General features: G+C 43.8%; 1 protein-coding gene across 1 annotated transcript in view; it reads left to right on the top strand.

Annotated features, from left to right (window-relative positions):
- The first annotated feature begins 17,489 nt into the window (after window positions 1-17,489).
- URI1 (URI1 prefoldin like chaperone) overlaps window positions 17,490-20,935 on the top strand; it is a 41,191-nt gene continuing 37,745 nt past the window's right edge. The window contains exon 1 of the mRNA XM_032121490.1: window positions 17,490-17,852. Within this exon, the coding sequence (XP_031977381.1) occupies window positions 17,778-17,852 (75 nt within the window). The 5' untranslated portion in view covers window positions 17,490-17,777. The remainder of the gene's footprint in view (window positions 17,853-20,935) is intronic.

The following is a 20,935-nucleotide window of genomic DNA, read 5'->3' on the forward strand; positions in this document are numbered from 1 at the left end:
GTTCTATGTAGAAATCAACGAGGTAGAGCAAAATTGTTGCTAACCTGCAGCTTATATAGTATTGCATTTATTGAGGAGTCTAGTTAAATCCTAAAACTGCTGTTATATACCCATTTATGCAGCAAACACCTGATGCTCTTCTATTTGTTTAATATAATATTTGCTTAATGGACCATTGACATAATCATTTGATATAGATTCCAGTCATACCATGTTACCAAGCCATGATATATTAATACAGCCACATATTAATGGTGGAGGGCAAGCATGTTATATTATTATCCATGACCAGTTAGTTTCTGGCTATCTTAGGGACACACTTCTCTAGGTCTTAGTCTTTATGGACCTGATTTTAAGAAGTCTGAGCATTCCTAGCTTCCACTGAAGTGAACTGTTTCCTGCTGGATCCATATTTTAGGGTTATTCAAAGCCCCCTAACCCAACCTGTGAGCACATCACTGTAATTGTACATTCCACTTGCAGTTGGAGGTATTTAAGTTCCTTTACTGTTAACAGTTTTCTTATATTTTTACTCAATGGATAATCAAATAATGCTTTTCTTTCCCTATTTCTTTTTCTACTCAATCAATCAAAAGATGTCTATAAGGTCAGAAGGGACTGTTTATGTCAGGAAAGCATGTGCTGCTCCAGGCTGAGGGCAGAGTGGCTGGAAAGCTGTCTGTGGGAAAGGATGTGGGGGTGCTGCTTGGCAGCAGCTGAACGTGAGCCAGGAGTGCCCAGGTGGGCACACAGGCCAATGGCCCCTGGCCTGTACCAGCAGTAGTGTGGCCAGCAGGACCAGGGCAGTGATTGTCCCCCAGAGCACAAGCCTTTATGAGGAGCATCTGGGGGGGGGGCTCAGCCTGGAGGAGCCTCAGGGGGGACCCTATCGCTCTCTACAACTCCCTGACAGGAGGGTGCAGCCAGGTGGGGGTCAGGCTCTGCTCCTGGGGAACAAGCAAAACAACAAGAAGAAATGGCCTCAAGTTGGACCAGGGTAGCTTTAGGTTGGATATAGGGAAAGATTTCTTCACTGAAGGGTGGTCAGGCACTGTACCAGGCTGGTACAGTTGCCACCCCTGGATGGGTTTAAAGGATGTGTAGATGTGGCCCTAAGGGACATGGCTCAGTGGTGGGCTGTGGGCTTGTTAGCGCTGGGTTATGGTTAAAGGTCCTTTCTAACCTCAAAAATTGTATGACTGATTAATATAGATACATTTAGTTGCACACAAATAGGATTATTGTGCTACAGTTATGATAGCTAGTGTAGAGCTGTACAGCAGCAAATATGATCTCTTCTGTCTTTCACCCCCCTCATGCTCAGATTATCAATAACAATATGAAAATACGAGGGACCAGCATGCAGATTCTGCTCTTTGTGGGGTGCCTGCAAAATTAAGTGATCATTATAAATAGGAGGCAAAATTGGCATTTTATCTGTCTCATACGCTGTAATTAAGTAGCTGATTTCTTCCTGATGTGGCAGCAATAGTGGCTATGGAGAGAAGGAGTTTTTCCAGTAATTTCTGTGAGGCTGCCTTATACAGGAAAATAAAGATACAAAGCACAGGTGACAGGGAAACAGAAGAGTTAGTGATAAAAGGACTAAAATAAGAGGTTTGATTTGCACAGATTGAAAAGGATGTAGAAATGTTTGAGTGGATGAAAACAGGGTGGAACAGTCTGGATTCCTGGAGCACTGGAGGTGGTGTGTATGAGCCAGAGGGAGGACAGTGCTGGAGGGGAGAAGCAAGGAACTTGGGTGCATGAGGAGTTCGTTCAACTGTTTAAGAGAAGGTAGTTTTAATATTCTGGACTGGTTTTAACATTAAAATTCAACGGAAAAAAAAAAAAAAAGGAACAGACTTCTTGAAGAAAAGCAGGCAAATTTTCTCGGTTGTTGCTGAACAGTTACCAGAGAAAGCACTATCCTGCCCATCTCACCTGCTCTGATGGTGATGCTTGCAGGGAGCACACAGGCTGCTCTGAGTAGCAGTCCCACACTTAGAGTGATGAGAGGCACCTCCTGTGACACTTTCCTGCAGTGTGAAGGCTGTGCTATGTTCCTTGCCAAAATCCTGGCTGTTTTCCTTAGGGTATCACGGGGACTTGCAGGAGCATCTTCAGGGGAGGCTCTGCTAAGCATCTTAAATTGTGTACTTGGGTAATGTCATGTGTAGATGTACATATTTCACACTTGCTAATTCAGAGAGTGCTATTCATGCTGTGCACTGGATAATGTAAAATCATGTAGAAAGTATAACATGAGAGAATATAATTAAAGCTATATGATGTGGCTGCACCAAATATCTTAATTGAGGTCTTAAAGGAAACCAGTTTTTTGTTTTCCCAGTTTTTGACTTTTCAGATTTGTTTCTTTTTGTAGCACTGCCATTTTCTTAGTGTTTGTAAATAACTTTCAAAGCTTCTTAGATGGAGGATGTTTCCCCCCGCTTCCTTTCCAAGCCGTTCTGCATACGTATTGTTGGAGGAAAACATGTCAAGCGGGATCTGAGAGCCTGAGAGAGGTGAAGCTGTTTCAGCTTCATGTTCTCAGGTCCAACCAGCAGCAAGGCTGAAGATATATTTACAGCAGGCAAATGCATGCACCACAAAGATATACATAAATATATATATGCACACAGCCGGGGATACACAGCACTTGCACAAATACACATACCACTGAGAGCTTCATCCTGCTCTCCTCTCTGTACAATAGTCTGTATTCGATACATAATCAAGCAAGACATAGATATGCACACATGCTGCTGTATATCTGTGTCTATACACACAGCACGCAGCTGTGCTCAGACACCCAACCTGGCTGGAGCCCTGCCTGCCACTCCCTTCCTGAGCCCTCTGGCTTTGTGATGGGCTGATGGGTTTGGGATGGGCTGCTGGCGCTGTGGAGCTGCTGCTGCAGAGGGAGGCCTGGCACCCTTGCTGGCTAACAGGAGTCACCAAGGGCTGCCCATGGCTGTGGTGCTCCCCTCTTGGGGCTGGCTAGGGCTGCCTGTCCCCCCGGCTTCTCCCTTTTTTTCCCCAGCGTGGCTGGAATCTCCTCTCTTCTCCCTGAACCCTTCGGTGGGTCTTACCTGGACTCCTCACTCAGAGTCCTTCTGGACCTGCTGTGAGATGCAGCAAAGACAGTCCAAGGCAATCTCCAAAAAGTCCCTGCAGAGTTTGGGGGAGGAATAAGGATGTACAGGAATTATCCCACTCAAACTTAGACAACTGGCAGCCATATGTGTAAGCAAACAAAGTTTTACTGCTTCTCTAAAAGAGATGGTTTTAAAAGCTTTATTTTCTTGCCAGTTGGCTAAGAAGCGAGCAAGGAACAATAGATTCAAGCTGAAATAATTTGCATTTATGATGAAGACAAGGAATATCTACCTTGCATTTTCCTAAAAAAGAAAAATTAAACCCCATTTTTAATTAACTGATAAACTATTAATCAAATTTTTGCAATGTTAGGTGACACATTATTCATTTAGATAGAATGACTGTGAACTTAAACTAATCAAATCTGATTTGCCCACATATGCTTGATTGAAATACATTTTAACTAGCATATACAAAGAGAAAATCTTGGATTTCTTACCTAATCTTCAGAGTATACTGCTGAGTTAATAAGGGCAGTTTTTTTTAAATGAGACCACCATTTCTTAATCTGCATATCAAAATCAAGAGCAACTTAATTGCAAAACACATATTCCTGAAATCTAATCATTATACTGCTTTAGGGTATTTTATTGAAGCATGTTAAATTATGGACAGAATATTAATGATGAAGCTAATCAAACCCAATTAGTCACTTCTAACAATAGTCACATAAATATACAAGTCAGGTACTAAAGTAGTGTAGGTATGGTTTTAAGTTTTTTTTAATATAAAATTTATGTGATATATATGAATTATATACTCGTTATTTTTAATCTAAAAATCTAGGACAAGTAATTTCAAAGAAAATGTGATATGCCAGAAGACAATGGGACTTGTCCCTTACCATTAGAGCTGACAGTCCTGATTTCTGAATATCTGAATGTTGCTCTGACATGAGGCTGATGGGCACATGGTTAATAGGACAGAAGGGTGGATCTGCGGGCTCCCAAATATGGGAAGTCGGACGTGCATGTGCGGGTTTCTCTCCGCTTGTGTTGTGATTACCACGGCTGCACAAACTCGTCTGTGTGCTCAGTCTGGTCTCAGGCTGCACAGTGCAAGATTTGCATATGCTGCTACAATAATTGTAGTCTATAATAATTATAGATGTATTGTTTCTGCATTAAAAATCAGCATCTTCCTTTAAGCCCGGTACAGCATCTCAGAGAGTTTTAAGCACAGTGGTTATCTTCATGCTGATTCATTTGTGTGTACTTTGATATTGATATTTTGAGTGGGTTTCAGTTTGTTTCAGCCTCCTACTCGCTAATTATGAGAGGGCAGCTGTCATCTTATTTTAGTTCTCTCTAGTCCATCAGAAAATTCACGCAATGCAGGGGTCACAGATGACCTTCTACTGATGTATCTTTTGAAAGAGGATGTGTTTTGAAAATCCTTTTAAATTGCAACTCTTACAGTTTCCATAATTATTCAGGTCACATAAAAGAATGACTTAGCATATTTATAACCCCTCTTTCCACTTTCAGATTTAAGGACATGTATTTTCTAATTTGTAATCATCTAATTTTAAAAAGGGGTATCCATAAATAATAGGTATGGTTTTAGTGCCAGACAGGGAAGCCCTGACAGGATTTGTGACGCTATCAGTGCCAGCGGCTGTGCTGTGTCAGGGAACTGAGCAGCGTTTTCCTCCTACAAGCCACAAGCACCAGCGGCTCAGGCACGTGCCTTCTGCATGGTCCGGTGCACGGCTGGCAAGGGGACTGGGGAGCCTCCCCTGCTAGATTTCATGGAAATGGGTCTCCAGTGATGAGCAAGGAGAGCTGCTGCCACAGGCAGTGAAGCAGGAATGGGACAGCATGACTTTCACAGGGAGCTGTTGGGTATAGCTCCAGGGGCTGGGCCACCAATGGGCACCGGCAAGGGCAGGGATGGATTTGTGTAACCATCACAGGAGCAGGTTGCTGTGGAGGGGCCACCTGGCCACACCTGGCTGGGAGCAGGTCTGTGCAGCTGTGCCACCCCGATGGCTCCCAGAGGAGTGGCTGAGGCACAGCTCTTGGGGCATGCTACATGTGCCACCAGAGGTGAAACTTGCTTTTCCACACTGATTCCTTCTTTAATAATGAGACCATACACAGGTGCTTATGCTAGAAACCAACCAAAGCACGTTGGTTCTTGTGTTCAGAAACTAGCTCTGTGTCAGGGCTCTGGGCAGCCCCTGTCCACTGACAATGGTGCTGGCAGCAATCAGTAGCAAGCTCTTGCAAACAGTCTGTAATGACACTGGGATCTGCAAAGGGTTTTCTCAAATCAGTGTAAGATTAGTTGAAATCCACTTCTATGAAAAGAAAATACTTCAGTGAAATAAAAGCTGATGTTAAAAGTAGCACTAGAGCCTTAGCTTTACACAAGATTTACATTTTTACCTGCCATGCAAGTCCAAATTGGTTTGTCATAAATAGTGCTCATGTCCACAAAAACAGGCTGAGGGACCAAGGGCTATCTGAGCTGATACATGCTTACATGCTTTTTAATGTGAGAGTATACAGCTTTTTCCAAAAGGAATCAAAAGCTTCTGGCAAGTTTGGAAAGGGAGATGACTGATACTGTATTGTAAATAGGAAAATTAAGACTTCCTCTACTCCTTCATAAACTCTTCTGGAAAGCTGCCTATGCTCTAAAGGCTGCAGGCTGTTTTATTCTATCTTTCATTATAAAAAGAAGATTGAGAAGTGACTCAATTATAATGTATAAGCACCTTCATGGGAAGAAAATACAGGGTACCAGGGAGCTTTTTCAGCTAGCAGGGAAATGTGTTGGAAGAACCAATGTCTGTAAACTGAAGTGGAAATAAAGCTGCTGTTTCAAAGTGCCTGCTGGAACTCCGCTGGGTTTCATGATGGGTTCTGCCTGTCTTGGTGGTCTTCAGACTATCACAAAGTGTCTCTGAACAGCATCATTTAGTTACTTAGAAACTGTTAATCAAAGTCTAAAGTATTAATGCAAAGCTATTTTGGTGGTCTAGGAGGTTTTGCTGTGCAAGGTGGGGTAGCTGATCTAATAATCCTTTCTTGCCTTGACATCACCAAACCTACGCATTATACTTCCTTGTCCATCATAATTGAACTGCAGCAAATATTTGGTGTTGTCTTGTGAGTGCAAGAGGAAATTACTGGTTCCTTGTTTTTTCTCACATTTCAGTTGCATAACAAACCATCATCCCAACCAGAAGAACACTTGCAAGTAAAGAATCCAGTTTCCTCTCATTCACATAATATCTTGTTGCTCCTATTATTGCTACATTAAGAGTTAGTTCTCTCCAAAGTCTGAGTTTGTGCAACACTTCAAATGCACTGCAGCTGTGTGTACTTGGCAGTGGCTGCCTTCAGCCTGGCCTGTGCCCAGGGGACTGTGACTGTCTGTGCAACCCCTCGGACAAGGGCATGCCTGTCTCACGCAGACAGCTGAGTGTCTGGGCGTGCTGAACATGTGGCAGGGAGAAAACCAGTTCACAGTGTATGGAATCTGGGGGAAGACCCACTCCAACCATAGCTTACTGCAGTGTTTTATAAGAATAAATGGGAAACTGCAAATTAGTTAAAGCTTATCAGCTGGGTGGTTATTACATCATGCCTGTAGTGAAAAAACAAAACTCTTCTGCTCCAGCTAAACTACTTCAGCATGGCTTGAGTACAGCTTTACTCCCACTGTGTGACTCTTTGGACCCAGCATGCTACATATAGTGGTATTTGAATTCATCAGTGTTTCAAAAGAACACTAAAATTTCACAAGTACATTTAACTAAAAAATCTATATCTAAATAGCATGGAGGTAGTGATAAAAAGGAGGTAATTCAGGCCAAGATACTGCATTAACTTCCCTGTGAAAGGGCCCTTCAGACAACGTGGAGCCAGGTTGAAGTCACTGAACTAATGCCAGCTTCTTTACTCAGAGCCCAAGGAGCCTGTGCCTTGGTTTAGACGGGTGTCAGAGCCTCCTCTTTGACTTTAAGATGTGGGTGTTACTGGTATTTTTTTGAGAGAAGTTTAGTAACACCCAAACAAAACCAAAAAACCCTCTCTCCTCCCCACCCCCCCCCCCAAAAAAAAAAAAAAAAAAAAGAGGAGCAAAACCAAACTTGCAAAGGAAAAAACCTCACTTTTTAGGGCTTTTCTTTGCTAGTACTACAAAGATATTTTGCTTATCAGAATCATCTTTCTGGAAAGCTTTCCTCCCCAACAGACTCACTGAAACAGGGCAAGAGCATGGCCAATCCCTGTATTACTCCAATCTTACCGGTGACTTTATTAAGGTTAGTTTCCATCTCTGTAATAACTGAATTTTATTTGTCTTAGGTGAGGTGAAAGTTCTGAAATAGTAGAAGAAATGTTAATTTCATATAACTGCATGATTCTTGAAACTATCTACTGTAACAAGATGGACAAAGTTTCTCCTTCCAAAGTTTGTTACCTTCTTCCCACCTCATGCTGAAGCACCTCCAAAGTGCTAAAGGAACAAAGCCCAGACCCCTTGAATTCTTTCAATCATGGGTGAAATTAAAGTGCTTATACAATATTGTAGAGTACTCTGCAAATACTGAGTCACCACAGTGAGTTGTCAGTTCTCCTATAAAAATTACTGAAAATCATTATTGTGTGATTTATTTCCCTGGCAGTTTATCTAAAAATAAAAATTGGACCCAGATTTCCTCAAAGCCTCTAAGTCTCAGCTGTTTAAAAACTGAAAGTTAATAGTGAAAGCTGCTGCCTGACAGTTTTAAATCCCTTTTCCTATGGGAGCTGGGGGTATGAGGCGTTAGGAGCTCCCAGGGCTGCAGGAGGGGGTGGGAGCCGTGAGCACGGCCATGTGCACAGACCATTCCTCCCCAGCACTTTTATACCGAGTGCTTCCCCTTTCATCTCGGAAAAGCACAGCAGAATTGCAGGTTGAGGTACTGTGGAGCAAGTCCTCTCCTGTGAGAGTCTCTCCTACTTGGCCCCTGGATGACAGAAGGTTAATTGTGAGGCTTGGCTGTAAAGAAAGGCTGGAGAAGGTTTGTTGCTGCTTGGCGTGCTGCTGTTTATTACAGATGTGTGATGAATGACACTTCCTCTTTCTGAGAGTTGGGAGTTGCCAGATGTTTGCACCCAGGTTTCCAGGCTCTATAGGTCAGGGCAGAGCTGGTTGGGCTGTAAAGGTTTTTGTGTGTACTCTTTTGGGGACATATGGGTTAAAGCAGAGTCTCAGAATAAAAGCCTGACTCTATTGAAATGAGTGGCAAAACTCCCATTCACTCTGGATTGTCAAAATGATCTGTAGAGCCCCCTAAGATTTGTGTTCTGTTAATAATTATTACTTGTACATAAAAGTAAACTTCTATATTTAAAACTTATAACTTGGCAATGACGGAATGCACATGTCTATAATGAATAACCATGTGAGCCTATTACTTCAGCTCTCCTCTGTTCTCATCCTTTTCTATATTTTACCTGCTATTCATCTGTCCAAATTTCAGACTGTAAGGTCTTCTGGGCAGAGATCATTTTTTCTGCTGGCAAAGTGGCTCTGTGTCAAACAAGGCAAGTATTTTAAATCAGGGGAAACAAATGTTCCTGCGCTTGACAGTTTCTGAACATGAATGCAAGCGATCAGGCATGCGTGTCTAGAGATGTGCTTTCTACATATACATATTGTTTCCTTTTAAAGACATCTGCATCTACTGAATCCAGTCCAGAATTTGGCCTAGAAGTTTACCATTATTATGCCTCAATTCAGCAAAGCGTGACTGCAGGGAGACTTAAAATTAAGTATACATGTAAGTGCTTTGTTGGATGGAGGCCTCTAAGATTTTGTGCATTTATGCTCTTGTAATTTTAAAATGAAACATATTATTCAAAGTCTTCAGTTCTTTATGCTGTCACTTCCTCACTTATTCTGATTTATTATATATGTATACACATCTCCTAAATTCTAGATGCTTTTGAAAACAAATAAATTCAAAATACATTGAAATCAAATGTAAAAGTAGTATCTGCTCTTCACTGAGCGGCAATAATGTCTTTGGTTCTCCAGCATCACTTTTGTGCCTTAGCAGCAACTTCCCCATCAAGACTGTCTCATGTCAAAACCCTGTTTTTTAGCCAAGAGCAAACATGTCTGGCCCAAAGTGGGGGCTCTTCATGCACAAGCAGCCCTACCTTCTTTGTCCCTGAGGATGGCAAACGTTGCTGCATCTGCTCTTCACTGAGCTGCCACCACTGATCAAATGTCTTGTTGAGGGGGTGTTCAGAAGTGCTGCCCTTCCAGTCCTGCCACCATGGGTGATGATGTTTTGAACTTGCTTTTGGGCCAGCTATAATTTTGCATGCAAATTTTAAACCACGGGGATGCCACTCAAGGATGCCTGCCAGCTGTTGCTGGGGCAGAGTGGACCAGGTTTGCATGGAGGTAGAAAGAGAAAGTGTGGTTAGATGGGCAAGCAGGACCTTCCTTGCAATGGAACCCAATAAATGCGAGTAAACAGAAACCAGTTAGGGCTCTTCATGTAAATTGATATGGAGCCCAGTTCAGGTTGATTAAAATACTTTGAATGTCTCCAAAACTATTAGTCAACAAGGTCAATTACATTCAATGTGCCAAAGGATATGAAAATACCTACTTGTCTTTAGCATAGGAGTCTAATGAATCCTGATTTGTTGTGTTTTATAAAATTGGTTTTATTCATACATGTGTCCTGAAAACACACACTGCATCTTTTGGAAGCATTCCCCTCTCCAGGGCCCATGGTTGCTTGCCTTAAGGGTTGGGGTCATCTTACTGATGTTTGCTTAAGCATTTGTAGTTTACATCACTCAACAGAAAATATGCACTTAAAGTTGATTTTTTTCCTTTCCCTAAATAATGATCATAAACATCTAGTGGAAATCTTCAGGGGTCAGAAAATATGAAGACAACTGACTTTGTTGCATTTCCTTTGCTAAAAATGCTCTGTGAAGAACCCACAGAGAAGTGGAGTTACACCACTGAGCCTACAGACCTCCATTTGAAGTGCCACCTGCAGTGGTGGTTTACGAGATGAGGTTTGCTCTCCTAGAAGTTATAATGAGACCACCCAGCCCCAACTGCATATGCCATGGATTAGAATTCAGATGGTAATAATTTCTCACTATTACCAAGGCCAGATTTGATCTGGTTATGCAAAAAAGAGTTCCAGTCGTGCTATGACTCTCCTCAGTCTACAGCTTCCAGAGAAACTCTTTCTTAGACAACTCAATGAATTTTTCTCCCTTAGGGAGATCTGTGATCAGGAAGTTACTTTCCCTGAAGCCACAAGGACTGTGTCCGTAATTGGGATTACATGCTTAAGAAAGGACTTGCAGGAATGAATTGTAATATGCTTTTGGTTTGTAGCAGCAGAAGTAGAGGACCATGGCTTCTGGCTTCCTTCAGTTTGTCATATTCCCATCCCAGTTGTTTTGTTAAAAAATTAATGTAACGCTCAATATCATTTGCCATTTTACTGAGAGGAATTAAACAAAATCCGCAGGATATCTGAAAACCAAAGGCGTCTTTAGCAACAAAATGCAGTGTTTTAAAGTAGAAAAATGCCAAGAAACAAAACAAAAGGTGAAATGAAAGGGAAGTTGAATGATAGGGAAACAGGTTTAAGCTTGTCAGGGAAATGCCCTGTTTTAATATGAGTACATTTGTTAAAGTGTATAAGTAAATATATGTAAATATATGTAAATAGTTCTCTGAAGTGAATAAGAAATTACAATTAAAAGGATAGACAAAGTTATTAATTGAAAGTAATGATAAACCCAACCTTTGTAGTTACAAGCTTTAGTTCAGCCACAGAAACTCAGGTAAAAAATTTGGGAAGCAGTTTAGGGCTTCTGTGCTGGCTTGCTGCATTGTAGAGGTGAGAATCCACTTACTTGGAGAAATGCCCCTTGATCCCTTGGAAAGAAGGCAGTGGGAATACTTAGCAGGTACCCCTCCCCTTCCACTGCAAACTGGAAACTAGAGGAAGAGTTTTCTCACACATTAACAGTGTCAAACTGGCTGCTTGTGCTATAGCAAAAATAATGGCGTATAACCTGCCCTTGATCAATAATGGGCAGATAAACATACCCAGTAAAGAGTATTTAACAAGGTCACTTCTGGTTGAGAATTCTCTGTGGCCCTGGCCCAGCCGGCTCGTGCTGGACCTGATGCAAGACCTATATTAAACACACTGTTGTGGACCAAGGTCTGGCAGCCTGGTTTCAGCCGGCAAAAGTGAAGTGCAGGCTTTGCTTTCTTACAAACTTTATGTGCTACCGGCTTTGGTTTGTGTGTGCTTGTTTGACAGTTGCTACATTGAAGAGAGTTAGGGACCCAAGCATCAGAAAAGAAGTGGCACATTCGTGGTGTGGGAGACCTCTAAATCTGCCCCTTGGGTCTGCACAAGGGCTGCTCTCACACTGCCACGCTCATCACCACCTTAGCATATGGGTACAGGCATTAAAAAATAAAAAAATGCCCTAAGGTATATCACCGTGTCCCACAGCCATAGGGAGGAGGAGAGAAGACCCAGCAGGCAGGAATTGTGCAGCAAGATTGATTTATTTAATTATTTTTCAAACTCTTTTATAGACTTTTTTCTTCATAGTCTAATTGGACAAAGGATCCCCTTGGGGGTGATTGGCTAAAATCCTAAAACATCCATTGTCAAAATATCTTTCTACTCTACTATAAACAAGACTTTTCAAGGTTGCAGGTATTTGGTTGTTTACGTAACTCTGCTACCTCTTCTGTGAGAGAGAAAAGTCTCTCACAGGCTTAGAAAATAGCAAGAAAATCCTTGCTAGCAGCATTTTTGTATCCACATACAGGAGTAAATAGTTTGGGAGAAAGACAGACATCTTTAACGTCACAATCTTCTTGTTAATGGAAATGTGCATTTGTTACTGTCTGTTTAACAAGCTAAAAGAACAAATTTCACAGTATCCTTCATACAAACCTCAGAACTTGATTCTCCTTTCACTAATGCAGGTATAAACTGCCACTGAAGTCAACTGAAAGAGTTATTTCATTTTAAATTCTGGGACATATGAGAGGAGATCGAGGCCCTTAAGGTATTTGGTATCTAGGCTATCTTTACCGATACACTGCCATGATCAGAAAGCTCTCCTCCTTTACAGGGAAAAGATGAGGGGAAAAAGCAAAGTGACACTAATCTTTTCCGAGTCAGGCTTTCCTCTTGGGTGTGACTACATGCAGAAAAGCTGGGATTTCTAGGTGATACTAATCAAAGATGGCAGAAGCAACTACAAAGCATACAAATAAAGCATCCAAGTTTCATGTACTAAACCAACCATGACAGTACTCACAGAATAGCAGCTAGACTACAGTCAGCTGTGTTCCTGCGAGGGGCCCAGAACTTTATTGCATGATAGTAACATGAAAATAAGCTATGTTGTTATTATTAGCAAACACACAATAAGGTTAAAGCATAATGCACACTAATAGCTGGTTATCCTGCCTTATATATATTTTACATAGATGCCTTTTTTATCAGGAAAAATATGATTTCAATAGATGGTCTCACCAGGAACCTTACGGTCTGTCCCAGCTTTTCTTAATTAGCATCTCCTAGATGTGTGGCAATGTGTATGTGTGTCTACATAACTATGGGTGATTTCTGACAATTTTCTGTATCCTGGCTGAATCCAATACACCGTTTCAGACTCTTCATCATTACTACCAATGTAGAAACACAACACACTGTATTGATGGACTTTAAGGTCCAGTACCTTCAACCATAATGTAACAGAAAATTAGGCCCTTTGTGCTCCCTGCAGAGACAAATGAACACCAACCTACTTAGTACATAATCCTGACCAAAAACTGGACCAAGGGTAACATCAGTTTGATGGTTCTCAGATATCAGAATGTTAAACATGGCATAGTTGTGTGGATGGATAGCAAGGGAGAGGCCAAGTTACTGACAGAGAGCACATAAATATTTAGCTGTCACCTAGTGCCTCTTAACTTACATTTCAAGCATGAGTTAAGCATGTAACCAAAAATGAGTAGCATGTTGGTGTCATCCCTGAAGCCTCTCACCTTTCTCTAATGAGAAAAGACAGGAGAGAGGAAGGCACTAATGTCAGTACCATGATGTTTCAGACCAACAACCATATAAAAATCTTACTTGCTCTATGTCTGGACAATGAAAGGTGTCTAGTAGTTTGACTCCATTGTCATCATCTGAACAAAAATACTGGCTGTTTCAGGCTGATTAAACTGAAGGAAATGCAGGCTTTGACCATGGTTCTGCAAGCATTGCAGAGCTTCACTCCTCTAAGATCTAGTGGAGCTGGCTTGCATTCCTGCTTTACCAAAGGAGGGGGACTCATGGCCATAATTTTTTTTTGTAACAGCAAGGCCCAAAAGGACCTATCTGCAACATAAAGAACATTCATTAGAAAAGTTAATAGTGGTCTTGTTCAGAATAAAACTTTTGGATAGAAAAAATATTCAATTATTGTTGGCAGAGTGGAGACAATTATTCTTAAATATTTGCTGGGGCACTTATCCTCCTGGCAAGTCACAGCAACAAGGAAAGGCTTTTAATCTTTTACAGGAATTTAAGAATCACTAAAAGTTCATAATAAGCATGCAGGGTGAGTGTTGCAGCCAGAATAATATATAGACTTCTAAGGTGGACTTGGTCTTACGGTATTTTGATTATGAGTTAGCTTTAACAAGAGGATGCTGGTTTGGGTTTTTTTCCAACAGTTCTAGCATGTGCTTTTCATGACAGAAGATAGAGTATGAAATTTCCCTAAAGCCTGCTGATGGCCTGGGCAGTTCATTCACTGTTCCTGTTATCAAACTGCCTCCATGTGCTGACAACAGAGGTGGTCACATCTCTGACCATGTGGGCCACATCTTGCTTTCCAAAGATGCATTCCTCTCACGGAAGCTCTGTCACAGGATAACTTCTTCTCCCACTTGATAATGATGAGCTCCTTCTTGTTGCTTTTCCCCTGTACCCATTTTCCAGCCAATCCCACACAACTGTTCTTAGCACAGCTCTGTATGTATTTGCACACATGTGCGAGCTCCAAAGCTTCTTAACCCTCTTGTCTTCATCCATATCTTTTTGTTGCAATCCATGTTTTTAGATCTAAGCCTCTGGTTTTGCAAAACAGAGGGATCATGGATTCAGTTTTGTTTCTCTCAGCAGAAAGACTGGCTGGGGCATTTTCTCCCATGTCTCCTCTTTTTGTCCTCTCCTTGTTTTCCTCTTCCCTTGTGAATGCTGTCTTTGCAGAGTGGTGGTGAATGACTTTTAATGAGCATGGAAGAAGGCACAGACTTCTTTGCCAAAGGAGAATGCCTTTGAGCCAGAGCCCTGGTGTGAGGTTTTCTGCTGCAAACTTAACTTGACCTCTCCAAAACTTTGCTTCTAATCCCCTCCTCTCACAGGTACAGCTGACCTGTTCATACCAAAACTGAAAACATGACACTGTTTTCTCACTCTAAAAGTTTATCCAATTTAGCCAGCTTAGGGTTTGGAAGGAGCTCTGCCAGCAGCCCTGTCTTTAGCTACAGTATGGGCATGTCTGCTGAGCCATGAGTGGCTAAGCCAGCCACTTGGAAGAGAACATGTAAGCTTTGCTTATTTGCCTTTCCCTCACTTAATTACAGAGAGCCCTCCAGAGTTTTCTCCAAGGTTTTATGAAAATCATCTGGTAGGGCATCTAAAGATTTGATGCAATAAACAAGTAAACAAAAATCTGCAGCTTAGAAGGCCAAATTTCAATTTGATTTATTTTATAATCCATAGAGTTTCACTGGTGACAGTGGTTTTGTACAGGTTGTAAGTGCAAAAGAATGTGAGAAAGGCTTCATGCTCATCTTTGGCAAATGCTGTGCCCCATCTGTTTGTCACTATTAGAACATTTCTTCGTTGGCAGATGAAAAACAAAATGTACAAAAGGATGCCGTAAACTATTCCATACTATCATCAGTACAACCAAATGCAAGCAGTCATTACTCTGGTAATGATGTAGCCTCTCATTTTGGATCTGTCAGAGGCCTTCAACCCAACGCATTCAGCGACTAAATGGTGTACTCAGGGCACAGGAAATGGTGAAGTCTTTGGAAGAGGAACCACGAGAAATGACTGCATGTCTTTACATTCTATTTAGAAAATAGTGTCTTGTGATACAAAATTCCCCTTTGCGGCTCCGCTTCTTACTTAAGACTTTTTAAAGTAAGGCAAAAAATTAAAATCTCAAATAAGATACTGTATCTTTATATTGTACATCTGTTTTATTCTCCAGTGGAGTTGAGATAAAATGGGATCAATCACAGCATTTAAAAATGACCTGTATTTGTAGTATTTCCTCTGTGAGCACTGAAGTGAAGTTCAGAGCAGGCTGAAAGGGAATTACTTACAACGGGCATTTAGAAGGACTGCAAGATTCTTATAACCTCTTTAAACTCGAGATATCCTTTTGCTGGTGAGCCGTTTCCTAATAACAATCTATAGATGTCTCTTGTCTGTTTAAAGGATCCAGAATCCCTCCCTCAGTGACAAATACGTGCCAGAGATTTTAGCTAAATTTCAATTATTCTTGAAGATTATGGATGTAGTTATTTCAAAAACCAAACTACCCAGCTGCAGTTGCAAATTTTTATTTGCAATATTGGAAGCTGTATTAAAGTCTGGCTAAAAGCTAACTTCCAGCTTGAGTAACCGTGCTTTGAAAATTGTTTCTAAATTCCTCATCTGTAGAGCTTTAACAAGCTCTTCAAAGGGGATGGGAGCATGGATTTAGAAAAGTGCACAGCACTTTCTGTGTCATGTGTATAACACAAACAGTTGTTTTGTGGTATGTACAGGGTTAGCTCTGCTCGTGGAAAGGAAGTGTTGATTTTTGGCAGGAGAGGGAGACCCTTGATCTAAATGTAGGCATGATGCCCCCTTGTACCTCCATCTTATGCCTTACTAACTAATCCCTCTGTGGGGGGAGACAGTATGAGCCCCTCAACTCTACTGGCAAATATAAAACAACAGAAACCCCCATTCACTCAAGGGAAAGGTTCAGCACTAAACACAAGGTCTATGACTGAACACACCTCTGTGGTGTTTGGAGTGTACAAGGTGAAACACACCTGCTAGGGTAGCATCAAGCACCACGAGAAGCTGCTCAGGCCTTCAGCAGCACTGCCATCCAGCACGCTGTTAAAGCGTGACTCCCTTCCAGCACCAACGTGTTCCGCTGGAGGTGTCTAATGGCATTCACAGAATTAGCTAGTGAATTTACTGCACATAAATTACTCTGTGGTATTCCAAGGGTGGCTGTACACCACTCGCTTCCCATGCAGTGAGTTTGCCGTGTAGGCAAGCCCGAGTGCTGCTCTAAGTGATTTTAATGAATACTTTGCAATCTGCCAGGTCATGGCAGCCCTCTGTAGAGCTAGGACAAGGCATAAGGGGTAAAAATTGAAAGAGGGGAAATTTAGGTTAGATACTAGGAAGAAATTCTTCCCTGTGAGGGTGGTGAAGCCCTGGTAAAGGTTGCCGGGAGAGGTTGGGATGGGACATTCCTTGAAGCATTCAAGGCCAGGTTGGACAGAGCTCTGAGCAACCTGGTCTAGCAGAAGGTGTCTTTGCCCACGGCATGGGGGATGTGGGGACTTGGATTAGAAATTTAAGAAAGCTTTTGTCACTGTTTGGATGGTCAGGCACTGGAATGGGCTGCCCAGGGATGTGATGGAAGTCACCATCCCTGGAGGTGTTTAAGAGGTGTCTGGCACTGGGCAATGTGGTTTAGGGGTTACAGGGGTAGTGCTGAGTGGGTGGTTGGACTCAATCATCTTGAAGGTCTCTTCTAATCTTGATGCTTCGATCTTTAAGGTCCTTTCTATGATTCTATGATTGTTCACAGCCAGCCGCCCTGCCAGTGCACACACACTCCCCAGAGCCGGCATCCCGAGGGCAGTTACTGTGACAGCACCTCGCAGTTACAAAGGACACGCGGCTCTGTCCGTCGGTCGATCCGTAATTAGTGCAGGCCCATCTGAGCGCCTTACAGCCGCTGCTTCGCTTTCTGATGCCGAGGCCTTGGCGCCCGGGGCCTGCGCTCCCGAGCACCGGGCCCGGGGGCACCGGGGCGGCCCAGGCTGCCAGGCAGCTCCGGGGGGTGCCGGACCCCGGCGCGGGGGCCGGGCCGGGCAGGGGGTGTGGAGCGCCCGCCTCTCGCGGCTCGCAGCCGGGTGCCTCCCGCGGGCCGCGGGCGCGTACCCAGAGTGCAGCAGGCGGGCGGGCGGCGGCGCGGCCGGACCCACCGCCGGCACCCACGGCCGGCTCTCCCCCGGCGCTCCCCCGGCGCAGCGGGAGCCGGGCCCAGGCGGCGGCGGCGCGGCCCAGAATGCGACACTGAGATGCTTCTTCCCCCGGCAGCGGCGGCGCCCCGGGCCCAGGCGGCGGCGGCCCCCGCGTGGATGCGGCTCTGGAGCCGGCGCTTCGCCCTGCACAAACATTTTTATAGGACTCATTCGCCCTGCTGAGGAGATCGGCCCAGCCCGGCCGCTTTCCCTCGCCCCCCTTTCCCCGCTCCCCCGGAGACCGCCGGCGCGGCCCAGCCCGCATGGAGGCCCCCGGCGGCGGCGCCTCGCCGCTGAGCCCCGCGCTGCTGGGGCGGCTCCGCCGGGAGCACGAGAAGGTAAAGAGGGCACCGGGGCCGGGCCGGGGGGCGCGGGGCGCGGGGGGCGGGGGGCGCGGGCCGGGCCCGGGGGGGCCCGGGGCGGGGGAGGGCACGTGGCCACGTGACGTCACGGGCGGCGGGCGAGGCGGGCCGGGGCACCCGGAGACCCCCGGAGACCCCCGGGCCGGGGCCGCGCCCCCCGGGACACAGCGGCCCGGGACACAGCGGCCCCGGGACACAGCGGCCCCGGGACACACCGCCCCCGGGACACAGCGGCCCCGGGACACAGCGGCCCCGGGACACAGCGACCCCGGGACACAGCGACCCCGGGACACAGCGACCCCGGGACACAGCGGCCCCGGGACACAGCGGCCCCGGGACACAGCGGCCCGGGACACACCGCCCCCGGACACGCCGCCCGGGGGGCGGCGGGGAGCGAGGCCGGGAGGCGGCAGGAGGGGAGGTCCTGCCGGCACCCCCCGTCCCGGTGCTGCCCCAGCCCGCCGTGGGCACCGGCGCGCCCATGAACGCGTGTTTTCATACTCTTCGTGCCTCTCGGTGATTTTTCCGGCCTCCGGAACAGTCACGCCTTCAAAACTGCCCGCGCAGGGCCCAGCCGTGTCTGTGACCTGCGTCATCCCGGGGTCCAGTGTGCTCCTGGGCCAGCTTGAAGAGAGCGTGTATCAAAACTTAACTGTTCATGACTTGCCTTAAAAATCATTGGTTATATCTGAAATGGGTTTCAAAGAACCAGACTCTTCTGTAGAAATTATTCCCCAGAGTTCAGAGGCTGGTTCCACCTGAGACCATAGCACAAAACTCAGGATACTTTTTCCTGTAGATTAAACTCATGATCTAACTCAAGTGGGCCCTGAAAACTTAAGGAGTGTGATTTGGGGCTCGTAGGTTCCAGCGTTGCAGTGAGCTCTGTGTAGGTGCAGGAGTCACTGTGAAAATAATCTGTGGTCCTGTGCAGGGTGTTACTGGTACAAATACGTTTTCCCAGTCTGCAGACCTTTCACTTTTTCTGCCCACCTGATTAAAATTTTTCTAAGCAGATTGTAAGATGCACATAAGAGTTCCTCGGTTACAATGGAAGATTTTATCTTCAGCCTGTATTTTGCCACATGCTGGTTTAGTTAAGAAAAGTGAGTAACACTTATGTGGTCTAAAAATGTGCCTTGTCTGGAGTATTGTGTGCACAAATGTGTCTGCTTTTCAATACCCATTAGATCATTACTAAAAGACCTGTGTAGCCAACTGACCGTTAATGTGGATGAACAGTAAGAGGGTCTGCTGGAATACTCCACATCATCTGTTCTGCACGGATAGGAACCCATTATGCCAATAATTGGTGATAGTAACTTGTCTGCTTGGGCTCCTTCGGTTAATTTTCAAGGTGGTGGAATCTGGTGAAGAATAATTTCCCTGGTACATTAGTGTCAAGCCTAATGTGTAAGCACATGTCTGCCGTAGCCATAGAGAATTATTCCCAGTTCATGGTAAGACCCCTCTGTAAGCAAGTTTAAGACTCCTCTTAAACAGATCTGCTCCGGTGGAAAAGAGGCCCAGGAGACCATTAATTAAGCCTCTGTTAGGCTGATGTACCAAAGTTATATTTTATCATAGGGAAACTTTACATAATTTCTGCAAATTGGATGAAAAAAATGGAACACTTCAGCTTCAATATGAAATTATACTAAAGAACTACATATCTTGGTTACAATGGAGTGTCATGATGAAGATATAGTAGACTTTCCTTCTATGCAATGAATATATATAATTGGATTACAGTGGTATTTTCAGTTATGAAAATATTGTATTTTAAGATGGAGGAGGTCTTTTCATTTCAGCTGCCTCGTCTTGGAGATCCGTATTTTTCCCGCAAAATCACTGAAGTTGAAGGCTCCTGTTTTGGTCTCAGCACAAAGATGAAGGAGAATTAGTTATCCAGTACTTTGGTAAAGTAGTAATTGTAGTGTGAGGATCATAGCAAATAGTAAAGTTACTTAGGCAGAACAGTATTTCTATATGCTGGCATTTAAGTAGGTAAATCCATTTCTTTTAATTACTGGGATTAAATCAAGCTGTCCCAGTGACGCTTGATTAAGTATAAGGAAACCTATTTATTCCCATTAATCTGAAGGCAACCTTTAGTGGAATTGTGGAATACAGCAGTACCTATCTGCAGCATTAAAGATAATATTTGAATTGTGGTTGGTTATTTTAACACTCAGGCCATTGTACAGCCCTGGTTCAGCTATGGCTTTGAGCTTTTAAGCGCTAAAGAGCTGCCCTGAAGAACTTGTGAACTGAGGCTTCCTTCCTGCTTAAAAATACTGAAGGAACAGGATGTTCATGACTTTCTGTCTTTATTCGGATGGAGGCTGCAACTTCCAGGTTTAGGACCCCTGGTGAAAAGTAATTTAAATTCTTGTTTAGGACTGCTTGCCTGTTGGACAGATTTCATCTTGTTAATTTGTGGTGATAGTAAGACCAAACTGTTAAAAGCAATTTTCAGTGCTCCTACTAAAGGCACTTTGTATAAAAACATGACTTAGAATGTGTATCTTGGGGATAAATTATAGAAGAATATCTAGTAATTTTCATGATAAAGTCCATAATTGGAAGCACAATGCCTGCGTAAAGTTTTGAATATTTCTGTAAGAAGAGTATAATAATGTATGTATCATGGATTACTTGAAAAAGCAATATATGTTAGCTGAAAATACTGCAGTAAATCTATTGCAAGTTAGTGCAGGAATTACAGAATGAATATTTAAATAGGAGGTTTCTCATGCTATAGGGCCTGCGTTTAAACATAATGTTTGACATACATTTATTCCTGCAATCAAGTGGGTTGGGATTACTAACTGATGGGAAGTTGACAAGTCGGATGTGTATGATTTGGAAAGACTTTTTTAGACAGTGAATTTACGGTGGGATGATATGTTCTATAGTTCCTGAGCAATGCAATGACAATATGTGTAATGGGAGACATTACAGAACCAATTAGACCCAAGAGACCTTTGCAGAGTACAGACACAGGCATGGAGAATCTAAAGGATTCCAGTATTAGATGGCAATATGATTTTTTTTTT

The sequence above is a fragment of the Corvus moneduloides genome, chromosome 12 (genome assembly GCF_009650955.1).
Source record: "Corvus moneduloides isolate bCorMon1 chromosome 12, bCorMon1.pri, whole genome shotgun sequence".
Lineage (NCBI taxonomy): Eukaryota > Metazoa > Chordata > Aves > Passeriformes > Corvidae > Corvus > Corvus moneduloides.